This window comes from Coregonus clupeaformis, chromosome 18 (assembly GCF_020615455.1).
Source record: "Coregonus clupeaformis isolate EN_2021a chromosome 18, ASM2061545v1, whole genome shotgun sequence".
NCBI lineage: Eukaryota > Metazoa > Chordata > Actinopteri > Salmoniformes > Salmonidae > Coregonus > Coregonus clupeaformis.
In genome coordinates, this window is record NC_059209.1 from 35,072,970 (window position 1) to 35,095,049 (window position 22,080).

The 22,080-nt window shown below is 45.2% G+C and overlaps 2 protein-coding genes across 2 annotated transcripts; one reads left to right on the forward strand and one right to left on the reverse strand.

The window, feature by feature from the left end:
- Positions 1–3,992: 3,992 nt before the first annotated feature.
- On the forward strand, positions 3,993–7,209 carry ankrd34bb (ankyrin repeat domain 34Bb). Its single transcript, XM_041904280.2, has 5 exons — positions 3,993–4,195; positions 4,492–4,729; positions 4,975–5,390; positions 5,664–5,826; positions 5,913–7,209. The coding sequence occupies exons 1-5, from the start codon at positions 3,993–3,995 to the stop codon at positions 6,690–6,692; spliced, it is 1,800 nt and encodes a 599-aa protein (XP_041760214.1). The 3' UTR covers positions 6,693–7,209.
- A 1,574-nt stretch (positions 7,210–8,783) lies between these two features.
- fam151b (family with sequence similarity 151 member B) lies at positions 8,784–20,052 on the reverse strand. The gene is made up of 6 exons (XM_041836428.2): positions 19,837–20,052; positions 16,104–16,229; positions 15,594–15,753; positions 10,995–11,215; positions 10,700–10,835; positions 8,784–9,999 (listed from the first exon to the last, which is right to left on the reverse strand). Exons 1-6 carry the CDS (start codon positions 19,955–19,957, stop codon positions 9,852–9,854), a joined length of 912 nt encoding a protein of 303 aa, XP_041692362.1. The 5' UTR covers positions 19,958–20,052; the 3' UTR covers positions 8,784–9,851.
- Between the last annotated feature and the right edge of the window lie 2,028 nt (positions 20,053–22,080).

The following is a 22,080-nucleotide window of genomic DNA, read 5'->3' on the forward strand; positions in this document are numbered from 1 at the left end:
TAGTCGGCTCCGGGATTAGAACTAGCGACCTTTCGGTTACTGGCACAACGCTCTTAACCACTAAGCTACCTGCCGCCCTATTATTAGTTATCTTGTTGTTATTAGTTGTTATTAGTCCCATCCTTCAGCTCCATTCAACACCTCCCATCTATCTCTTAACACCATCCATATAGGATTTCTATTTGCCATATATTTTTCAACTGCACTGTGATGTTTTACAAAAGTTCTGAACCTTTCTATTCTCATTGTTTCTACAGATTGAAAATTGAAAATAAACATTTTTGCTAAAAGTATTATTATATTATTGATCGATTGACTATGACTTTTCAGATCACCCAGTAGTGCTGTCTGCAGGGTTAGCTCCAGGTAAATATTGCAATCCTTTAGCCATTCCTGGACCTGTGTCCAAAAACAAGCTACAAATGGACAGTACCAAAACAAATGATCTAATGATTCTGTCTCTTCGCAGCAAAATCTGCAGAGCTGGGAAGATTGTATCCCCCATATAAATAACATTCTATTGGTAGCAAGAATTTTATATAATAATTTAAATTTTGAATCCAGCGTCGTTTTGCATATCAGTTCATAAACACTATGCCATGGTATCGGTATGTGAAAAATCTCTTCCCAACTATTTTGCAATCTATATGGGACGGCTGTCAATCCATTGGTCCTTAAATGAAACTGGTATACTTTTTTTTTTTTTATCACAGTTCTCTTTAACCAATTATGTTCTTTAATGCAAGGCCGACAGACAAGTTCCTTACTTTTTCCCCCTTCCACTTTCCTCTTCCATTTTTGCGGTAATGCTGCAATTATTTGGTTGTCATTTTGGGTAGAGCAGACATTTCCATATGTTTTTGTTAGCTGCATGTGCGACATAACTCCACCAGTCCTACCGATGATAGAATTTACCAAGATTATACCTTTTTTTAACATTTTGTAAAAAAAAAAAAAAAAGGTTTCTTATCAATTAGTATATTTGAGTTTAACCACAATATTTGTTGCATTATTTGTTCTGTCGTTTCTGGAGGATTAAATTGAAATTGCAACCAACTTTCTATGGCTTGTTTTACAAAGTGATATTTGGGAGATGATTTCCTTTTCAAATAACTGAAAGTGAGAGGTTGTAATCTGAATAAAAGGAAAAAGGCCATTCTTGAACACTGGGTGAGACAATCTTACTAATTTGCTAGAGAACCAGTTGGGATTTAAGTATAACTTTTGTATGACTGAAGCTTTTAGTGAGAAGCTTTAATATTTAATAATTTCTGTCCTCCGAAGCCCTTTTAGTCTTACAACAATAGAATCCTTGGTCGTCAGAGCTGACATGTTGGCTTCGTGTCACAGACTTCATTCCCTGTTGGTTCCCTTGTTTCCTCTCTCTGTTACTGTAGTAGGCAGACACTAACACCTCCACTTAAATACAAAAGGCAGCTGAATGCATTAGACTCTGGTTATTTGAATGCAGCATATCTTTTATCCATCCATCCACACACATCTTACCTGCTGAAATGACCAAACACACACTGTGATGATGAACACACACACACTTATTCTCTCTCTCTCTCTCTAAAAGTCTGTTGCTATGGTAGCAACAGAAACACAAGGCCAAGCAGACAATGAGCTTTAGTGTTGCATACAGTCATACAGTCACTCTAGGAGCTTTAGTGTTGCATACCGTCCTACAGTCACTCTAGGAGCTTTAGTGGTGCATACGGTCCTACAGTCACTCTAGGAACATAGGGTGAGAGCGGACTAAGTGTTTTTCCTTTACAGAACACGTCTTGAAGAGAGAGACGTCCCTTTGTATGTACTGAAACTGTCTGGGGGGAGAGAGGCGTGTGTGTGTGTGTGTGTGTGTGTGTGTGTGTGTGTGAGAGAGAGAGAGAGGGAGGAGTGGAGAAGACAGGGGTGAAGGAAGAGATGTCATTTACTCACGTCTCTTTTCTCCATCCCCTACCCGTCCCTCTCCACGCGCCCTTCACACCGAGCGGAGGGCGTCAGTGTTGTATAATATGTTGTGTCTGTCTGTTACGTGTCTTCTTGAAGTCCAGGTACCAGGACAAGAAAACCAGGACATTTACATTAGGATCTTGAATACAAGACATGCGTCGGTGTATTGCACGAGATTTTCCCAACTCAGGAACTCATGCCTTCTGAGGATGTTACAGTGATGATGTCGATTCTATCAAACCCAGTGGTGTAAAGTACTTAAGGAAAAATACTATAAAGTACTACTTAAGTCGTTTTTTGGGGTATCTGTACTTTACTTTTACTTCACTACATTCCTAAAGAAAATAATGTACTTTTTACTCCATACATTTTCCATGACACCCAAAAGTACTTGTTACATTTTGAATGCTTAGCAGGACAGGAAAATCCTCTAATTCACGCACTTATCAAGAGAACATCCCTGGTCCTCCCTACTGCCTCTGATCTGATGGACTCACTAAACACACATGCTTTGTTTGTAAATGATGTCTGAGTGTTGGAGTGTGCCCCTGGCTATCTGTAAATTAAAAAACAAGAAAATCATGCTGTCCGCTTTGCTTAATATAATGAATTTTAAATGATTTATACTTTTACTTTTAATACTTAAGAATATTTAAAACCAAATACTTTTAGACTTCTACTCAAGTCATATTTTACTGGTTGACTTTCACTTTTACTTGAGTCATTTTCTATTAAGGTATCTTTACTTTTACTCAAGTGTGACAATTGGGTACTTTTTCCATCACTGATCAAGCACTTGGAGAGCCTGTTTGTAGACAGACTGAATGGGTTTTAATGTAGTACGGCATGCTTGGCCCCAACTAGTCAAGCAGTATGTTAAGTGGGGGAGTATCATAGCATTCAAGTACTGTTTCGCTGCCCCTGTAGTCAAACAATTTTGTATGAAGCGGAAATTAGCTAGGTTGAATTTGGTTATTTGAGTTACCTTTTTCACCGTTTAAAAAAAAAAAAGAGGTTGGAATCAGGTATGATGCCAAGGTACTTCAAATAAGATACCACCTGGAGCTTCTCCCCTCACACATAGACATCTGGCTCAGTAGCATCAGTTGCCCTCTTTGTGAATAACGTGCAGACTGTTTTTTTCACATTGAGACGCAAACATGAGTCACTGAGCCACTTTGTAACATGGACCATTACAATAGTGACTGCCTGTGCAGCTTGTCGTTTGCTCTTTGCGTGCACATAAATCTCTTATCATCTGCATACATTTGTATTTCAGACCCAGTACAGACAGAAGGCAGATCATTAAATGTACAGGCTTAACAGGAGGGGCCCCAGTATTGACCCTTGGGGCACACCCACGTCATAGCTGAGAGTGAGCGACAGCTCATTGCTCACTCTGACACACTGGGTTCTGCCTTCAAGGTATGATTTCATCCATCTGAAGGGGGAAATGTTGAACTTGGACAGTTTTGTGATGAGAACCTCATGGTTCGTAGTATCAAAGGCTTTCCTTAGCTCTAGAAACACTGCCGTTAATATAGTCAGAGGTCTTTGACAATAAAGAGGAGAGACTGTAGGTGAGCAGGACATCATGAGTGGTCCAAGGCAGTATCAATAGATCATGAGTGATCCAAGGCAGTATCAATAGATCATGAGTGATCCAAGGCAGTATCAATAGATCATGAGTGGTCCAAGGCAGTATCAATAGATCATGAGTGGTCCAAGGCAGAATCAATAGATCATGAGTGGTCCAAGGCAGTATTAATAGCTGCTCCTCTGGGGCCTTCTTTCTTTCTTTCAAATGAGCGTCAGGTTTAGACCTGGGTTATCTTGTGTGAACATGCACTAAGCGTCAGGTTTAGACATGGATTATCTTGTACTCAAATACTGTTATCTGGATTATTTAGTGACCTGTCCATCTGTATTCCCACAGGGCCTTGACGAAATTACATCTAAATAAATTACAGATGACCCTATAAGACACAGTACAGGTACCTGCATTAGCGTGACCTTTCACCTTTAACCCTGCTGTCATGGAAGACGCAACGGTGGTGCGTACGGATGGGAACTCTCTGCTCAAGGCTGTGTTCCTGAGCCGACTGCGCCTGACTCGCCTGCTGCTGGAGGGAGGGGCTTACATCAACGAGAGCAACGAACGCGGCGAGACGCCGCTGATGGTGGCGTGCAGGACACGCCACACGGACGCACAGAGCGTGCCCAAACACAAGATGGTTCGGTACGTTAAGGAGTGGGAACACCGCTCAGCAGAGCAGAGTGTCCCAACCGGCCAGTGCAGGCTTTTACTACAGTTAAACAGCCAAAACAGTTACACACCTAACTAATACAGTTTGTATTGAAGACTATGATTGGTTAATTAGTTGAATCAGGTGCTATGGCTGGAGCAAAATCCTGCACCGAAAACTGCCCTTTATGAACAATATTGTCCACCAATGGCCTGCCGTAGTGCCAATAAGATAGTTTACCTCCTCTTCAGGAGTTTCCACAAGGTATTGATCAACGTGTCATCAACAGGTACCTGCTGGAGAGCGGAGCTGACCCAAATATCCAGGACAAGACCGGTAAGACGGCCCTGATGCATGCATGTTTGGAGCAGGCGGGGTCAGAGGTCCTCTCTCTACTGCTGGGGAGTGGAGCTGACCCCAGCCTGGACGACCACTCGGGCTTCTCAGCGCTGGTCTATGCTGTCAACGCAGGGGAGAACGAGGCCCTGAGAGTCCTACTGGACGCCTGCAAGGCCAAGGGCAAGGAGGTAAGGATGTGGGTTTGATTCCGCTTGGAAGGGTTGCAAAATTCTGGAAACTTTCCCAGAAATCCTGGTTTGAGGTTTCCTGCCGATCCCCTTCTGATTCCTGGAATCCTCCAACCAGGACTTCTGGAAAACCTGGGAATTTTGGGAAAGTAACCAGAGTTTTGCAACCCTTTGCTGGGGCCACCCATTTGCACCCTCTATTAGAAGTCGCTTTGGATAAAAACATCTGAAGGCATTTATTACAGGTCATCATCATCACCACGGACAAGCTGCCGTCGGGACGCCAGATGACCAAGCAGTACCTGAACGTACCCCCGCCTCCCGACCTGGAGGAGCGCCTGCACTGCACCCCTGGCTCTGCTGCCTGCTGCATGTCCCCCTCAGAGATCCAGCTCCGCACCCCTCCGCAGGGCACCTCAGCCACTGCCTCACCCCAGCCAGGGAGCCCCCTCCTGGGCCTCAGGGAGCACCACCACCATGGTGGTGGAACCACCATCTCTGGTTCTGCTGGTTCTGGTTCTTCAGGTGCTGGTTCTTCTCAGCCGGGCTCCCCGACCAGGGACCCTAACCCGTTTCGAGGCCCCGGTGTTGGGGTGGTGAAGCTGCTCCATCCCCAGCGGCTCCACTCTGAGCCCTGGCTGCAGCAGAACAAGGCCTCCAGGTAGGTAGCCTAGACTAGAGGTTAGAGAAGTGCACCGGCAACTGGAAGGTTACCGGTTTGAATCCTATGTCTGTCAGGGAAAAAATCTGGTGCGGAGTGGGTCGGCAACTGGAGGGTCGGTGGCATCAGTGTCCTAGATATGATCTCCTTCCCTTGAGCAAGGCACTTAACCCCTAAACTGCTCATAGGGCACTGCACTAGTAGCTTCCCACTGCTCCAGCCTCTCCAACCAAATATGTATGTGTGTGAGTTGTTTTCTTCTTCTTCCTCCAGCCTGACCGAGGAGCTGCTGGACATCACCCCAGAGGAGGAGCTCTCCTTCCGGGTCAACGGCCAGGCCTTCTCTGGGTCCGGAAGGGTGGGGCCCGGGGCACATCCGATCGTCGCCCGCCCCCAGAGCATCGAACCCAAGGATGCCACGGGGCTGCTGGAGCAGGTCATGATAATAATAATAATAATAAAACTAATAACTCTTATCATGTGCATGTAAAATTATTAATTTGTATATTTGTTCTCTTTCAGGTGGCTGGGAGCGAGGGAGGTGGCGGAGGAGGAAGAGGAGGCCTGAGTAGGAAGATGTCTTACGACAGCGCTGCAGCTTATTCCCACCCAAACCTCCTGCACCGGGGGGAAGGAGGAAGCTATGGAGGCTGCCCCAACTGCCCCTGTGGCGCCCATGAGCCTGTCCTCCCTGTACACAAAATCTCTCCAGACTGTTACCTCCCCAACCTGGCTGTGTCCAGCCTGAGGAACGTAGTCCGCCGCCGCAACATCGGCATGGACCACTACAGCTCCGACTCCCAGCTGCCCCAGTTCGGCAGCCACAGCAGCCACCCAGAGAGTGGAGACTCCTCCAGGGGCGTTGTAGGGGGAACTGAGAAGCGTAAGCTGGTCGCTAGTAGATCCTCCACACTGTCGGGCTCCCGGGAATCCCTGGAGAGTGCTGCCCAGAGAAGGGGCCCTGCAAACCTGGAGAGGAGAGGCTCAGGGGCCCTGCTCTTGGATCACATCTCCCACACCCGCCCGGGGTACCTGCCCCCTCTCAACCCCCACGCACCCATACCCGACATCGGAGTCAGCCTCACCTCAACCTGCCCCAGCCTGAGTGGAAGCACCAAGGCACTGAATCTGAATGGGGGTGTTGCAGGGCCGGGATCAAAGCCTCTTGTCCCCTGTGCTCCTGCCTTCCCCAGAGATCTGAAGTCAAAGCAGACACTGCTGAGGAGACACTCCATGCAGACAGAGCAGATTAAACAGTTGGTCAACCTCCAGGAGACACTCCATGCAGACAGAGCAGATTAAACAGCTGGTCAACCTCCAGGAGCTCTTCGGCCACTAAGATGAAAGATGCTAGACTGGTCCCAGATCTGTTTGTGCTGTCTTGTCAATGTTACGCCTTGGCAAAACAGCACAAACAGTTCTGGGACCAGGATAAAAGGTTGCATTTTCTTTGTCTCTGGCTACTGTGTGCTTGGCTGACTGTGATCGCTTTCTATTGGCTGACTGTGATCGCTTTCTATTGGCTGACTCTGATCGCTTTCTATGTCAAGCATTGTTGCTGCTCTGTGACCATGACATCGTTAACAAATAACTTCTTACCAGAAGACTATTATTGCTCATCCCAGCTTTTTCAATGTGCTTAATTACACGTATGTTTTATTTTGGACGATATTGTATCGATACTCTTTGCCTGGTAGCGTTAGCTTGCGCTAGTCGGCTGTACCAGCACTAAAACCCTGGTATTTTTGTTCTCCATCTTCTTTTTAAATAGTGAGCCAACATGTTTTCAGCACTTATTTCCGTTACGGATCATAAAGAATTTTCCCATGCTCTTGTCTCTCTGCAGCAGAGCAGTGGAGGCTGGTGGGAGGAGCTAAAGGAGGACGGGCTCATTGTAATGGCTGGAATTAAACAAATGGAACGGAGTCAAACATGTGGTTTCCATATGTTTGATGTTTTTGATACCGTTCCATTAATTCCACTCCAGCCATTACAATGAGCCCGTCCTTCTATAGCTCCTCCCACCAGCCTCCTCTGCAGCAGACATACACTGAGTGGACAAAACATTAATAACTGCTGTTTCCATGACATAGACTGACCAGGTGAAGGCTAAGATCCCTTATTGATGTCACCAGTTAAATCCACTTCAAATCAGTGTAGATGAAGGGGACGAGACAATTTAAAGAAGGATTTTTACGCCTTGAAACAATTGAGACACGGATTGTGTATGTGTGCCATTCAGAGGGTGAATGGGCAAGACAAAAATATTTAAGTGCCTTTGAACAGGGTATGGTGGTAGGTGCCAGGCGCACCGGTTTCAGTGTGTTAAGAACTGCAACTCTCAAAAGTTTCCTGTGTGTTTCAACAATAGTCCACCACCCAAAGGACATCCAGCCAACTTGACTCAACTGTGGGAATCATTGGAGTCAACATGGGCCAGCATCCCTGTGGAACACTTGACACCTTGTAGAGTCCATGCCCTGATGAATTGAGGCTGTTCTGAGGGCAAAAGGGGGGGTGCAACTCAATATTAGGAAGGTGTTCTTTACGTTTGGTATACTCAGAGTATAGTGAGCAATGTTTGGAACATAAAATCGCAATAACATCGCAGTATCGAATCATAATACATATAGAATCGTGAGAATCACAATACATATCGTATCGGCACCTGAGTGTCATGATAATATCGTATCGTGAGGTCCCTGCCAATTCCCAGCCCTACTTTTAAACACATGGAATGAACTTCGATGGAAGCCTTGAATCCTATAGACTCTCTGACAAGGACAGAAGACAGCGTCTGCTAAATGACTAAAATGTAAAATGTAAGTCTGTTTCTCTCTTCAATCTGCACACGCTGGATCGGTCTACGAGGGAAATAGTGTTGGGTCTTGAGTATGGAGCCCCTGTTATGAACATTGGGGGCCAGAGCTTGACATTTGAAGAAAGACAATGGATTTCAGAGTCTGAAGGGAATGTACAGGGAAGGAGGTGCAGAGACTGAAAAAGAGGAACCTACAGCTTGAAGAGAACTGATCAGACCCTACACCCAAACGAGGGCACTGCGTTCATCCACCTCTGGCCTGCTAGCCCCCTTACCTCTACGGAAGCACAGTTCCCGCTCAGCCCAGTCAAAGCTATTCGCTGCTCTGGCACCCCAATGGTGGAACAAGCTCCCCCACAACGCCAGGACAGCGGAGTCACTGACCACCTTCCGGAGACACTTGAAACCCTACCTCTTTAAGGAATACCTGGAATAGTATAACAGTAATCCTTCTACCCCCCCCTATTAAAAATAAAAAAGATTACAACAAAAAAAAAGATTAAAAAAGGAGTGGTTGTCCCACTGCCTATCCTAAGTTGAATGCACCAATTTGAAAGTCGCTCTGGATAAGAGCGTCTGCTAAATGACTAAAATGTAAATGTAAGACAGGATCTTCAAAGGGAAAGGGAAGCGTGGCATTCTCTGACTAAATCAATGACAGACTGAAAGCAATGGAGTTGGCAAGACGGCACAAACACATCTGGGACTCAAGCGAACTCCTCTGACTGTCGAAGATCAAACTCACTAAGGAAAATGTATGCGTCAAAGGGAAGAACAAACACCAAAAAATGAAAACAAGACAATCAAGCTTCTTGATCATAAGGTGCAATGTTCTGTTTGAAAGTGATTAGAATTTCAGAGCATCCAATTATTGTATTTACATAGTATTTATTCAACAGGGTTGTTTTGTACACCATTTGACGAGGTAGTTGTGTTTCCTTTCGCTTGTTCTGTTGTGCTCCTTTACTGCTAATTAAATCCGTATTTATGAGCTGAACAGGAAATCTCAAGGGTGACGTCTTACACATAATGTATTATTTGAAAAACACATTGATACCAGAAATAGTTATTTGCCAAATGTTCAAGGTAAATGTTTTGTTCAAACTGAAAACATTCTGCTACATTGTGATCCTGAATGTGGCCCTGATTTCAGTTCAGAAATGGTAACTATTGTCTTGACTTCTGAACGGTTATTAAATAGTTAATTGGTCTTGTGTAACTCCAGTAAACTTCAGTGTGCTAAAGTCCTCTTCAACTAGTTTAGCGTAGAATCATTTCCATCGGACTCCTTTCACCGGCGTGTCACCCCATTCCCTACCGCTGATCGAAAAGCACTGCTCCCCATGCCTCCGGTCAAAAGTAGTGCACTACATAAGGAATAGGGTGCCACTTCGGCTACACAACTGTTGTCCTTTCACGAGTAGACTAGGAGTCTTCTGAGCTCTGGGCCCAATATTCAGAAGCGCTGATCCAGGATCAGTTTAGCCTTTTTAGATCATAAGGCCCCCGGGGGGTATCAATTCAAATCACATTTTATTCCTCACATCCTTTCGTAAAACAACAGGAGTAGACTAACAGCGAAATGCTGACCCTTCCCAACAATGCAGAAAGACAAATAGAAAAATAAATAAAACAGGAGATCAGTAGCCCCTTAGTCCTTTGAGCTGTGCCCTCTGTGAGTCCAGCAGGTCGTAATAGATCCTGCTCTTGTCGAGGTCTCTCCTGTAAGGCAGCAGGTCCTCTACAGCTAAGACATCAGCGTGGCCAGTCCACACTGTCAGGCTGTACCTAGGAGAGGACACGGAACAGACAGTATTATACACAGGATCAGATCACACATCTTTTATTGTCGGTCGGCTGGTCACTGAAATGTGCTTTTGCCTACACAAAAAGGTCATGAGGAGCAGCTGATTAGTAGAATCAGGTGTTTAAAGCAGGGCTGGAACAAAATCCTGGGAGAGGGTGGAGATGCTTCATGCTATTAGATCTGAATGGCTTGCACATTAGGCTTGCACATTCACAAACAGAGGATAGCGAGAAGAGTGGAGGAGAGGAGGATAGACTGAAGAGTGGAGGAGGAGGAGGATAGACTGAAGAGTGGAGGAGAGGAGGATAGACTGAAGAGTGGAGGATAGTGGACGGCTAGAGAACATGGATAAATGTGGAGCTTTGTGCCACAGAAGAATGTATTAAGTGAACTGAGGCAGGCGTACCATATCCTACTCAAACCACTCTTATTCAACAGTGAGGCATAATAACTGACTAATGCTAACCTTTCTGACCCGTTGCCCATCTGAATATGGGAACCATACATCTGTGCTCCACAAAACTGGGTTAGCCTGCTGAGCTAAAGCCTAGCTGTTCAACACTTGGGCAAGGTTTCTTATCATGCAAGCGTGGCCCACCAAATCACTTCTGTTGCAAGGTCTCCCTTGGGAAAGAGGTTTTCTGTGACGTCCTGGTTAAATAAATGTAAAATAAATCAAACCTGTCTGACTGCTGTAGAAGCCAGTGTAGCTGGGAGAATGACTGGGGTAGGAGGGCTGCTCTGACCGGGAAGGTGACCGGATGTCTTAGGGTCCGACACACTGCCTCCATCTCCCTCACCATCTCCCAGCTGTACCCTATGGGGCAGAGAAGTTATTAAGACATCATAAGGCTCCTACATACTTATATGTTATTAAACATTATGCCTGCAACCTATATTTACCAGGTATGATGAATGAGTACAGCCACGGTAGCTATGATGTAAACACCAGCTCATCTGTGTTCAGGTAACTCACCTGGGTTGTGTGTATCTGCAGTCCAGCCCGTTGTCCAGCCCAGGGAGAGAACATCACCATGGGAACCTGGGGTCACAGCTGCCTCCAGGAAGACTTTGGGGTCAAGGGGTGTGGCCTTGCCTCCAGGGCCTGGCAGGATGTCAGCGTTGATCCACACAGGACCACGGAGCTCCGTCCGAACCTCGTCTAATAACACCATGGATGGAGCTACCGCTGCCAGGCTGGGTTGAACAATCAATGGGATTACACAAACTGACTGAGAGAAAATTATGAGGCCGGTTTCCTGGACACAGATTAACCCTGGTCCTGGATTGGAAAATCTCCACTGAAATATACTGAATGAAAATTTTAACGCAACATGCAACAATTTCTTTGATTTTACTGAGTTACAGTTCATATAAGGAAAATCAGTCAATTTAAATAAATTCATTATGCCCTAATCTATGGATTTCACATGACCAGGAATATATATGCATCGGTTGGTCACAGATACCTTTAAAAAGAAAAAGTAGGGGCGTGGATCAGAAAACCTGTCAGTATCTGGTGTGACCATTTACCTCATGCATCACGACACATCTCCTTTGCATAGAGTTGAGCAGGCTGTTGATTGTGGCCTGTGGAATGTTGTCCCATTCCTCTTCAATGCTGTGCGAAGTTGCTGGATATTGTCGGGAACTGGAACACGCTGTCGTACACGTCGATCCAGAGCATACCAAACATGCTCAACGACTGACATGCCTGGTGAGTATGCAGGCCATGTACACAATTCAGCTTCCAGGAATTGTGTACAGATCCTTGCGACATGGGGCCATGCATTATCATGCTGAAACATGAGGTGATGTCGGCGGATGAATGGCACGACAATGGGTCTCAGGATCGCGTCACGGTATCTCTGTGCATTCAAATTGCCATCGATAAAATGCAATTGTGTTCGTTGTCCGTCGCTTATGCCTGCCCATACTATAACCCCACCATCACCATGGGGCACTCTGTTCACAACGTTTACATCAGCAAACCGCTCGCCCACACAACGCCATACACGCGGTCTGCGTGTGTGAGGGCGGTTGGACGTACTGCCAAATTCTCTAAAATGACGTTGGAGGCGGCTTATGGTAGAGAAATTAACATCAAATTCTCTGGCAACAGCTCTGGTGGACATTCCTAAAATCAGCATGCCAATTGCACGCTCCCTCAAAACTTGAGTCATCTGTACTCCTGATTGGCGCAGTGGTCTAAGGCACTGCATCGCAGTGCTAACTGTGCCACTAGAGATCCTGGTTTGAATCCAGGCTCTGTCGCAGCCGGCCGCGACCGGGAGACTCATGGGTGGCGTACAATTGGCCCAGCGTCGTCCAGGGTAGGGGAGGGAATGGCCGGCAGGGATGTAGCTCAGTTGATAGAGCATGGCGTTTGCTCTGGATAAGAGCGTCTGCTAAATGACTAAAATGTAAATGTAAATCTGTGGCATTGTGTTGCATGACAAAACAGCACATTTTAGAGTGGCTTTTTATATTCCTCAGCATACTGTTTAATCACCTTCTTGATATGCCACACCTGTCAGGTGGATGGATTACCTTGGCAAAGGAGAAGTGCTCACTAACAGGGATGTAAGCAAATTTGTGCACAAAATCTGAGAGAAATAAGCTTTTTGTGCATATGGACAATTTCTGGAATGTTTTATTTCAGTTCATGAAACATGGGACCAACACTTTACATGTTGCGATTGTATTTTTTTTCAGTGTAGCTTTTAGTCCAGAAATAGGCTCTGTCTAGGAAAACCACGCAGTCCTGACTAACATCTGGGTACACCTAAAGGTTGTACGATAGACTAGCGTCCTGTCCAGGCGGTGTACATCAAGCTGCCTCACACTAAAGAAACAGGGGATTTAGCTGCTAGCCCAATAATGAACTTATAGTAGCCTAACGTTACTCCTTTTCGTCCAAGGACCTTACATCTGCATTGGGGTTTTAGGCTGGGTATCTGTATAAACACTTTGTGACAACTGCTGATGTAAAAAGGACTTTATAAAATAAATGTGATTGATTGATTGATTGATTACATGTTCTGTTTAGAGGTGAATTGGCTCTGGAAGCCAAAAAAGCCAAATAACTCCATCTAAATGTGAATCGGATTCTCAATTGCGGTACGGTTCTAGAAACACAAAGCCCTCTACTTTCATATCACATCAAAATAATTTCATAAATGCTAAATATACACTTACTGCACACTGTTTTAACACAGTTGCAGCCGACAGTGTTTTTCAGGTGACAACACGTTTGAGGCGTCCGTCTTCCGTTTGCACACAGGTGTTCAGAGACACAAATAGCCAATTAGCACACAGGTAGTCCATTCTGTCTTCCATCCGTTTTCCATAAACAAGCCCTGTAACATGGAAATACAGTGGCTTGCGAAAGTATTCACCCCCCTTGGCATTTTTCCTATTTTGTTGCCTTACAACCTGGAATTAAAATGGATTTTTTGGGGGTCTGTATCATTTGATTTACATAACACGCCTACCACTTTGAAGATGCAAAATATTTTTGGGGGTGAAACAAGCAAGAAATAAGACCAAAAAACAGAAAACTTGAGCGTGCATAACTATTCACCCCCCCCCAAAGTCAATACTTTGTAGAGTCACCTTTTGCAGCAATTACAGCTGCAAGTCTCTTGGGGTATGAAATACATATAAATAATATGCCATTTAGCAGACGCTTTTATCCAAAGCGACTTACAGTCATGCGTGCATACATTTTTTTTGTGTATGGGTGGTCCCGGGGATCGAACCCACTACCTTGGCGTTACAAGCGCCGTGCTCTACCAGCTGAGCTACAGAGTATGTCTCTATAAGCTTGGCACATCTAGCTACTGGGATTTTTGCCCATTCTTCAAGGCAAAACTGCTCCAGCTCCTTCAAGTTGGATGGGTTCCGCTGGTGTACAGCAATCTTTAAGTCATACCACAGATTCTCAATTGGATTGAGGTCTGGGCTTTGACTAGGCCATTCCAATACATTTAAATGTTTCCCCTTAAACCACTCGAGTGTTGCTTTAGCAGTATGCTTAGGGTCATTGTCCTGCTGGAAGGTGAACCTCCGTCCCAGTCTCAAATCTCTGGAAGACTGAAACAGGTTTCCTTCAAGAATTTCCCTGTATTTAGCGCCATCCATCATTCCTTCAATTCTGACCAGTTTCCCAGTCCCTGCCGATGAAAAACATTTTTTTGGGATTCTGCCACCACCATGCTTCACTGTGGGGATGGTGTTCTCGGGGTGATGAGAGGTGTTGGGTTTGCACCAGACATAGCGTTTTCCTTGATGGCCAAAAAGCTCAATTTTAGTCTCATCTGACCAGAGTACCTCCTTCCATATGTTTGGGGAGTCTCCCACATGCCTTTTGGCGAACACCAAACGTGTTTGCTTATTTTTTTTCTTTAAGCAATGGCTTTTTTCTGGCCACTCTTCCGTAAAGCCCAGCTCTGTGGAGTGTACAGCTTAAAGTGGTCCTATGGACAGATACTCCAATCTCCGCTGTGGAGCTTTGCAGTTCCTTCAGGGTTATCTTTGGTCTCTTTGTTGCCTCTCTGATTAATGCCCTCCTTGCCTGGGCCGTGAGTTTTGGTGTGCGGCCCGCTCTTGGCAGGTTTGTTGTGGTGCCATATTCTTTAAATGTTTTAATAATGGATTTAATGGTGCTCCGTGGGATGTTCAAAGTTTCAGATATTTTTTTTATAACCCAACCCTGATCTGTACTTCTCCACAACTTTGTCCCTGACCTGTTTGGAGAGCTCCTTGGTCTTCATGGTGCCGCTTGCTTGGTGGTGTTGCAGACTCTGGGGCCTTTCAGAACAGGTGTATGTATACTGAGATCATGTGACACATTATGTGACACTTAAATAAAGTCCACCTGTGTGCAATCTAACTAATTATGTGACTTCTGAAGGAAATTGGTTGCACCAGATCTTATTTAGGGGCTTCATAGCAAAGCGGGTGAATACATATGCATGCACCACTTTTCTGTTATTAATTCTTTATACTTTTTTTAAACAAGTAATTTTTTTTCATTCCACTTCACCAATTTGGACTATTTTGTGTATGTCCATTACATGAAATCCAAATAAAAATCAATTTAAATTACAGGTTGTAATGCAACAAAATAGGAAAAACGCCAAGGGGGATGAATACTTTTGCAAGGCACTGTATGGCCATGTGGGAACCCTAACCCTATAAAAGGTGCGTAGTAATTTAACATTTTTTTTTTTTTTGACAATTATTTCTCGCTGATATGAAAGATACGTTCCTTATTTTTCCAAAACCACACCGCAAGCGATGCGTGTTAACGTTTAGAGCAATCGTCAGGTCTCTTAACAAAACTCCCCCCCCCCTAGTCAGAAGATACTATCGTCAATAGGCGCTCAAGCAGTTAGCGTCCTGCCCTGTGTGTTGTTCTGGCTCAGACAAGCCTCCTTCCTTTATGACAGGTTGTACGATACTCCATCCTACTTACAGGTGATACACAAATGAGGGTACATCTATAGCTAGTTAAGGTATAACAAAAAAGTATAACGAGTACTAAACAATCATTAGTAGAAAGATCATTCACCTTTTGAAGTCTAGCTTTATCCCCTTGTCTGACGCCTTGACCTCCTTCAGCCAATCACTCAGCGTGACATCGCTGTCAGTCTCAGGAGGATGAGCCATGATTGGCTCTTTAGGGTCGTGGCTCCTCAGAAGAAGGTCTGCCTCAATCATGTGGGCGGAGCCTTGGGTGTATGGATATGAAATACTAGAATGAGCAAATGAATTGATGCACTGTACCTTTTCCACTGCATCTTTACAACATTTACATTTACATTTAAGTCATTTAGCAGACGCTCTTATCCAGAGCGACTTACAAATTGGTGCATTCACCCTATAGCCAGTGGGTTAACCACTTTACAACCAGATAACTCTCTGGGTTACGTTGTGCGCAAGTCACTTATGTATTTCTAATAGAGCCCCAACTTTCCACAGAATTATATGACATCTCTAGAGGAATAATGGGCCTGTGTAAAGACAACCATATCCACTCTAGATGATTTGATATAACTCTCTCCATCCTAGGTGGTCTTACTTTGTAGTGCCTCTGTGATTTTGGTCTTGCTGTTGGCAGCATGGGCCCATTCAATATCTGCTGCATCCTTCACCTGTATCTTCCCCTGGCTGAGAAAATACTCCAGAGTCTGGTCACTCATCGGTTCTAGACATGGACAGGAAATAAGGGTTGTCACTAATTACCACAGCCACAAAGTCAAAATGGGCTATAAATCCATGAAAACAAAAATGAGCTTTTACATCTGAAATGTAAGGTTAGGGTTAGGCATAAGGTTAGGGTTAGGCATAAGGTTAGGTATAAGGTTAGGGTTAGGCATAAGGTTAGGGTTTGGGTTAGGTATAAGGTTAGGGTTAGGGATAGGCATAAGGTTAGCAGTGTGGTTTGGGTTAGGCATAAGGTTAGGGTTTGGGTTAGGCATAAGGTTAGCAGTGTGGTTAGGCATAAGGTTAGCAGTGTGGTTAAGGTTAGGCATAAGGTTAGCAGTGTGGTTAAGGTTAGGCATAAGGTTAGCAGTGTGGTTAAGGTTAGACATAAGGTTAGCAGTGTGGTTATGGTTAGGCACAAGGTTAGCAGTGTGGTTAGGCATAAGGTTAGCAGTGTGGTTAGGGTTAGGCATAAGGTTAGCAGTGTGGTTAGGGTTAGGCATAAGGTTAGCAGTGTGGTTAGGCATAAGGTTAGCAGTGTGGTTGGGGTTAGGCATAAGGTTAGCAGTGTGGTTAGGGTTAGGCATAAGGTTAGCAGTGTGGTTAAGGTTAGGTTTAACATTTTAAGAAGATACATTTTAGAACTAGGCGGGGTTTAGCCATAATTATGACTTTGTGGCTGTAGTAACTAGTGACGGCCGGAAATAAGAGATGGAAATAGACAGGAAATATATACCACAGACAGAACAATGGGACAGATATTTCACCTAATGTATAAATGTGAAGCATCCTGTTGGCGTTTCCACTCACTACCCAATATGGTGGAGAGGTAGCCCAGTGTCCGGCAGTGGGAGAAGATGGAGGGAGATGGATTTTGGCCAAAATTCTGCCCATTTTAATTTTCTCATCAATGAAACATTTGATCTCAAAACAGTTTTCTGTTTCCAAAATTGGAATATGTTACAAACAGAGTGGAATACGTTTTTGTAGACTTTAGCCTTTGCCCAAGTTATTTTTAAAGTGCATTGTTTAGAAGGATTGCAAGGGCGAATCGAGTTATTGCACAAGCCCACTTCAGAGTAGGCTTTCCCTAACGGAAAAATGCAAATACATGCTAGAACGCGACAATAGGTTCTCGCTAGCTCGTGCTGGACTCTGCCCACCTTGCTTGTTCTGCCCACTATGCTTCATTTGCTCCCATTGGAAACAACAGGCTGTGGTCTATCTTGGGTTAGTTATACAAATCTTTGATATAACCGTTTGGATAGCTAGCTCTAGTGATTTTATACTTCTATATACAATGTGTTTATACTACTGTCAGCAATTAACCAAGCTAGGTTGTGTTCCTCACGAGACATTAAACATACGCACAAGACATTAAACTAGCGTGTCATATGCCTGTGTAACATGGGTCCTCAAATCCTTAAAAAGTTATACAGCTGCACCATCGAGAGCATCCTGACTGGTTGCATCACTGCCTGGTATGGCAACTGCTCGGCCTCCGACCGCAAGGCACTACAGAGGGTAGTGCGTACGGCCCAGTACATCACTGGGGCCAAGCTTCCTGCCATCCAGGACCTCTATACCAGGCGGTGTCAGAGAAAGACCCTAAAAATTGTCAAAGACTCCAGCCACCCTAGTCATAGACTGTTCTCTCTGCTACCGCACGGCAAGCGGTACCGGAGTGCCAAGTCTAGGTCAAAAAGGCTTCTTAACAGCTTCTACCCTCAAGTCAACATTCACAAGGCCGCAGGGCCAGACGGATTCCCAGGACGTGTACTCCGAGCATGTGCTGACCAACTGGCAAGTGTCTTCACTGACATTTTTAACATGTCCCTGACTGAGTCTGTAATACCAACATGTTTCAAGCAGACCACCATAGTCCCTGTGCCCAAGGACACTAAGATAACCTGCCTAAATGACTACCGACCCGTAGCAACTCACGTCTGTAGCTATGAAGTACTTTGAAAGGCTGGTCATGGCTCATATCAACACCATTATCCTAGAAACCCTAGACCCACCTTAATTTGCATACTGCCCCAACAGATCCACAGATGATGCAATCTCTATTGCACTCCACACTGCCCTTTCCCACCTGGACAAGAGGAACACCTACGTGAGAATGCTATTCATTGACTACAGCTCAGCATTCAACACCATAGTGGCCTCATAGCTCATCACTAAGCTAAGGATCCTGGGACTAAACACCTCCCTCTGCAACTGGATCCTGGACTTCCTGACGGGCCGCACTCAGGTGGTAAGGGTAGGTAACAACACGTCTGCCACGCTGATCCTCAACACGGGGGCCCCTCAGGGGTGCGTGCTCAGTCCCCTCCTGTACTCCTTGTTCACCCATCACTGCATGGCCAGGCACGACTCCAACACCATCATTAAGTTTGCCGACGACACAACAGTGGTAGGCCTGATCACCGAAAATGATGAGACAGCCTATAGGGAGGAGGTCAGAGACCTGGCCGTGTGGTGCCAGGATAACAACCTCTCCCTCAACGTGATCAAGACAAAGGAGATGATTGTGGACTACAGGAAAAAAAAGAGGACTGAGCACGCCCCCATTCTCATCGACGGGGCTGTAGTGGAACAGCTTGAGAGCTTCAAGTTCCTTGGTGTCCACATCACCAACGAACTATCATGGTCCAAACACACAAAGACAGTCGTGAAGAGGGCACGACAAAACCTATTCCCCCTCAGGAGACTGAAAATATTTGGCATGGGTCCTCAGATCCTCAAAAAGTTATACAGCTGCACCATCGAGAGCATCCTGACTGGTTGCATCACCGCCTGGTATGGCAACTGCTCGGCCTCCGACCGCAAGGCACTACAGAGGGTAGTGCGTACGGCCCAGTACATCACTGGGGTCAAGCTTCCTGCCATCCAGGACCTCTATACAAGGCGGTGTCAGAGGAAGACCCTAAAAATTGTCAAAGACTCAAGCCACCCTAGTCATAGACTGTTCTCTCTGCTACCGCACGGCAAGTCTAGGTCCAAAAGGCTTCTCAACAGCTTCTACCCCCAAGCCATAAGACTCCTGAACAGCTAATCATGGCTACCCGGACTATTTGCATTTCACTGTAATGTCTACACCTGTTGTATTCGGCACATGTGGCAAATAAAATTTGACTTGATTTGATAAGACTCCTGAACAGCTAATCAAATTGCTACCCGGACTATTTGCATTGTTCCCCCCACCCCCTCTTTTACGCTGCTGCTACTCTCTGTTTATTATCTATGCATAGTCACTTTAACTCTAACTACATATACATATTACCTTAATTACCTTAACTAACCGGTGCCCCCTCACATTGCCTCTGTACCGGTACCCCCTGTATTTAGCCTCACTACTGTTATTTTACTGTTGTTCTTTAATTATTTTACTTATCTATTGTTTTACTTAACACTTGTTTTTCTTAAAACTGCATTGTTGGTTAAGGGCTTGTAAGTAAGCATTTCACTGTAAGGTCTACACCTGTTGTATTCGGCGCATGTGACAAATACAATTTGATTTGAACAGTGATGTTGGACTCTTGGCAACTAAGTGCAATCATAGTCAGAGAGCAGTGCGTTTAGAGAACGTTAGCATGCTAGCCTACCTGTGGATATCTCTGGCGTTTTAGGCTTCAAATTCCAGACGACACACAATACAAAGCTTCCAGTCAATATAAGAACAATAACTCGCAAACGGCTTAAACTTGGGCTATTTAAAACACCCATTAAATACTGCAAAATGCATGTAAAATACAGCAGTAGCAAAGCTGATTTTGTTCAAACGTGCGCTTCCGTGTTTGGTCTTCTTCTTCTTTAAATTTGTATTGGCGGACCGCAACCAACTGAAAGGTACATACACCGCCACCTACTGTACCGGAGTGTGGGGCTATTATATATATATTTCTCTTATCTAGCCATGTCTTTCCGACTACTGTTCTGGCGTGTGAATTCATTACACTTTGTGACACAAAAAAGGAAAGGGAAAAGGACGTTGAAAAGGGAAGAAAATGTCCCTACCAACTAACCCTCCACCCATTAAAACCTCACCACTATACCAACTAACCCTCCACCCATTAAAACCTCACCACTATACCAACTAACCCTCCACCCATTAAAACCTCACCACTATACCAACTAACCCTCCACCCATTAAAACCTCACCACTATACCAACTAACCCTCTACCCATTAAAACCTCACCACTATACCAACTAACCCTCCACCCATTAAAACCTCACCACTATACCAACTAACCCTCTACCCATTAAAACCTCACCACTATACCAACTAACCCTCCACCCATTAAAACCTCACCACTCCGGCAGCAGGTAGCTTAGTGGTTAAGAGCGTAGTGCCAGTAACCGAAAGGTCGCTGGTTCTAATCCCCGAGCCGACTAGGTGAAAAATCTGTCGATGTGCCCTTGAGCAAGGCACCTAAATATAAACAGTACTGGCACCCAAAATGAGTACCGGAACCTATTTCAGTCCAAGTCAGGCACTGCTCATACACCCAATTACTTCTCTGCAGCTGCCACCACAACATCTATTTTCTGTGATTTACACTGAACAAAAATATAAACGCAACATGCAACAATTTCTAAGATTTTACTGAGTTACAGTTAAGGAAATCTGTCAATTGAAATACATTCATTAAGCCCTAATCTATGGATTTCACATGACTGGGAATACAGATATGCATCTGTTGGTCACAGATATCTTTAAAAAAAAGTAGGGGCGTGGATCAGAAAGCCAGTCAGTATCTGATGTGACCACCATTTGCCATGCAGAGCGACACATCTCCTTCGCATAGAGTTGATTAGGCTGTTGATTGTGGCCTGTGGAATGTTGTCCCACTCCTCTTCAATGGCGGTGCAAAGTTGTTGGACATTGGCGGGAACCGGAAACATGCTGTCGTTCACATCAATCCAGAGCATCCCAAACATGCTCAATGGGTGACATGTCTGGTGAGTATGCAGGCCATGGAAGAACTGAGACATTTTCAGCTTCCAGAAATTGTGTACAGATCCTTGCGACATGGGGCTGTGCATTATCATGCTGAAACACGAGGTGATGTCGGCGGATGAATGGCACGACAATGGGCCTCAGGATCGCATCACAGTATCTCTGTGCATTCAAATTGCCATCGATAAAATGTGATTGTGTTCGTTGTCCGTAGCTTATGCCTGCTCATACCATAACCCCACCGTCACCATGGGGCACTCTGTTCACAACGTTGACATCAGCAAACCGCTCGCCCACACGACGCCAAACACGCTGTCTGCCATCTGCCCGGTACAGTTGAAACCGGGATTCATCCATAAAGAGCACACTTCTCCAGCGTGCCAGTGGCCATCGAAGGTGAACATTTGCCCACTAAAGCATTTGCCCCAGAACTACAGTCAGGTCAATACCCTGGTGAGGATGACGAGCACACAGATGACCTTCCCTGAGACAGTTTCTGACAGTTTGTGCAGAAATTCTTCGGTTGTGCAAACCCACAGTTTCATCAGCTGGCCGGGTGGCTGATCTCAGACAATCCCGCAGGTGAAGAAGCTCATGAAACATGGGACACTTTACGTGTTGCGTTTATATTTTTGTTCAGTGTATGTTCCATTTCTGCAGTACAGTTGATAACCATGGCTATGAACGCTCAGAAACCAACCTTACTGAAACATATGTTATTCATATCACTCTCTGTTGGCCTCGGCCTACTCACAGGGAGCCTCTCAGGATCCCTCGCCCTGGACCTCTCTTCACCGCCTCAGCATACCTTCTGTACTACTCTGATCCTGGCAACCTCGACCTGCCTTTTAATTCAATTCAAAAGGGCTTTATTGGCATGGGAAACAC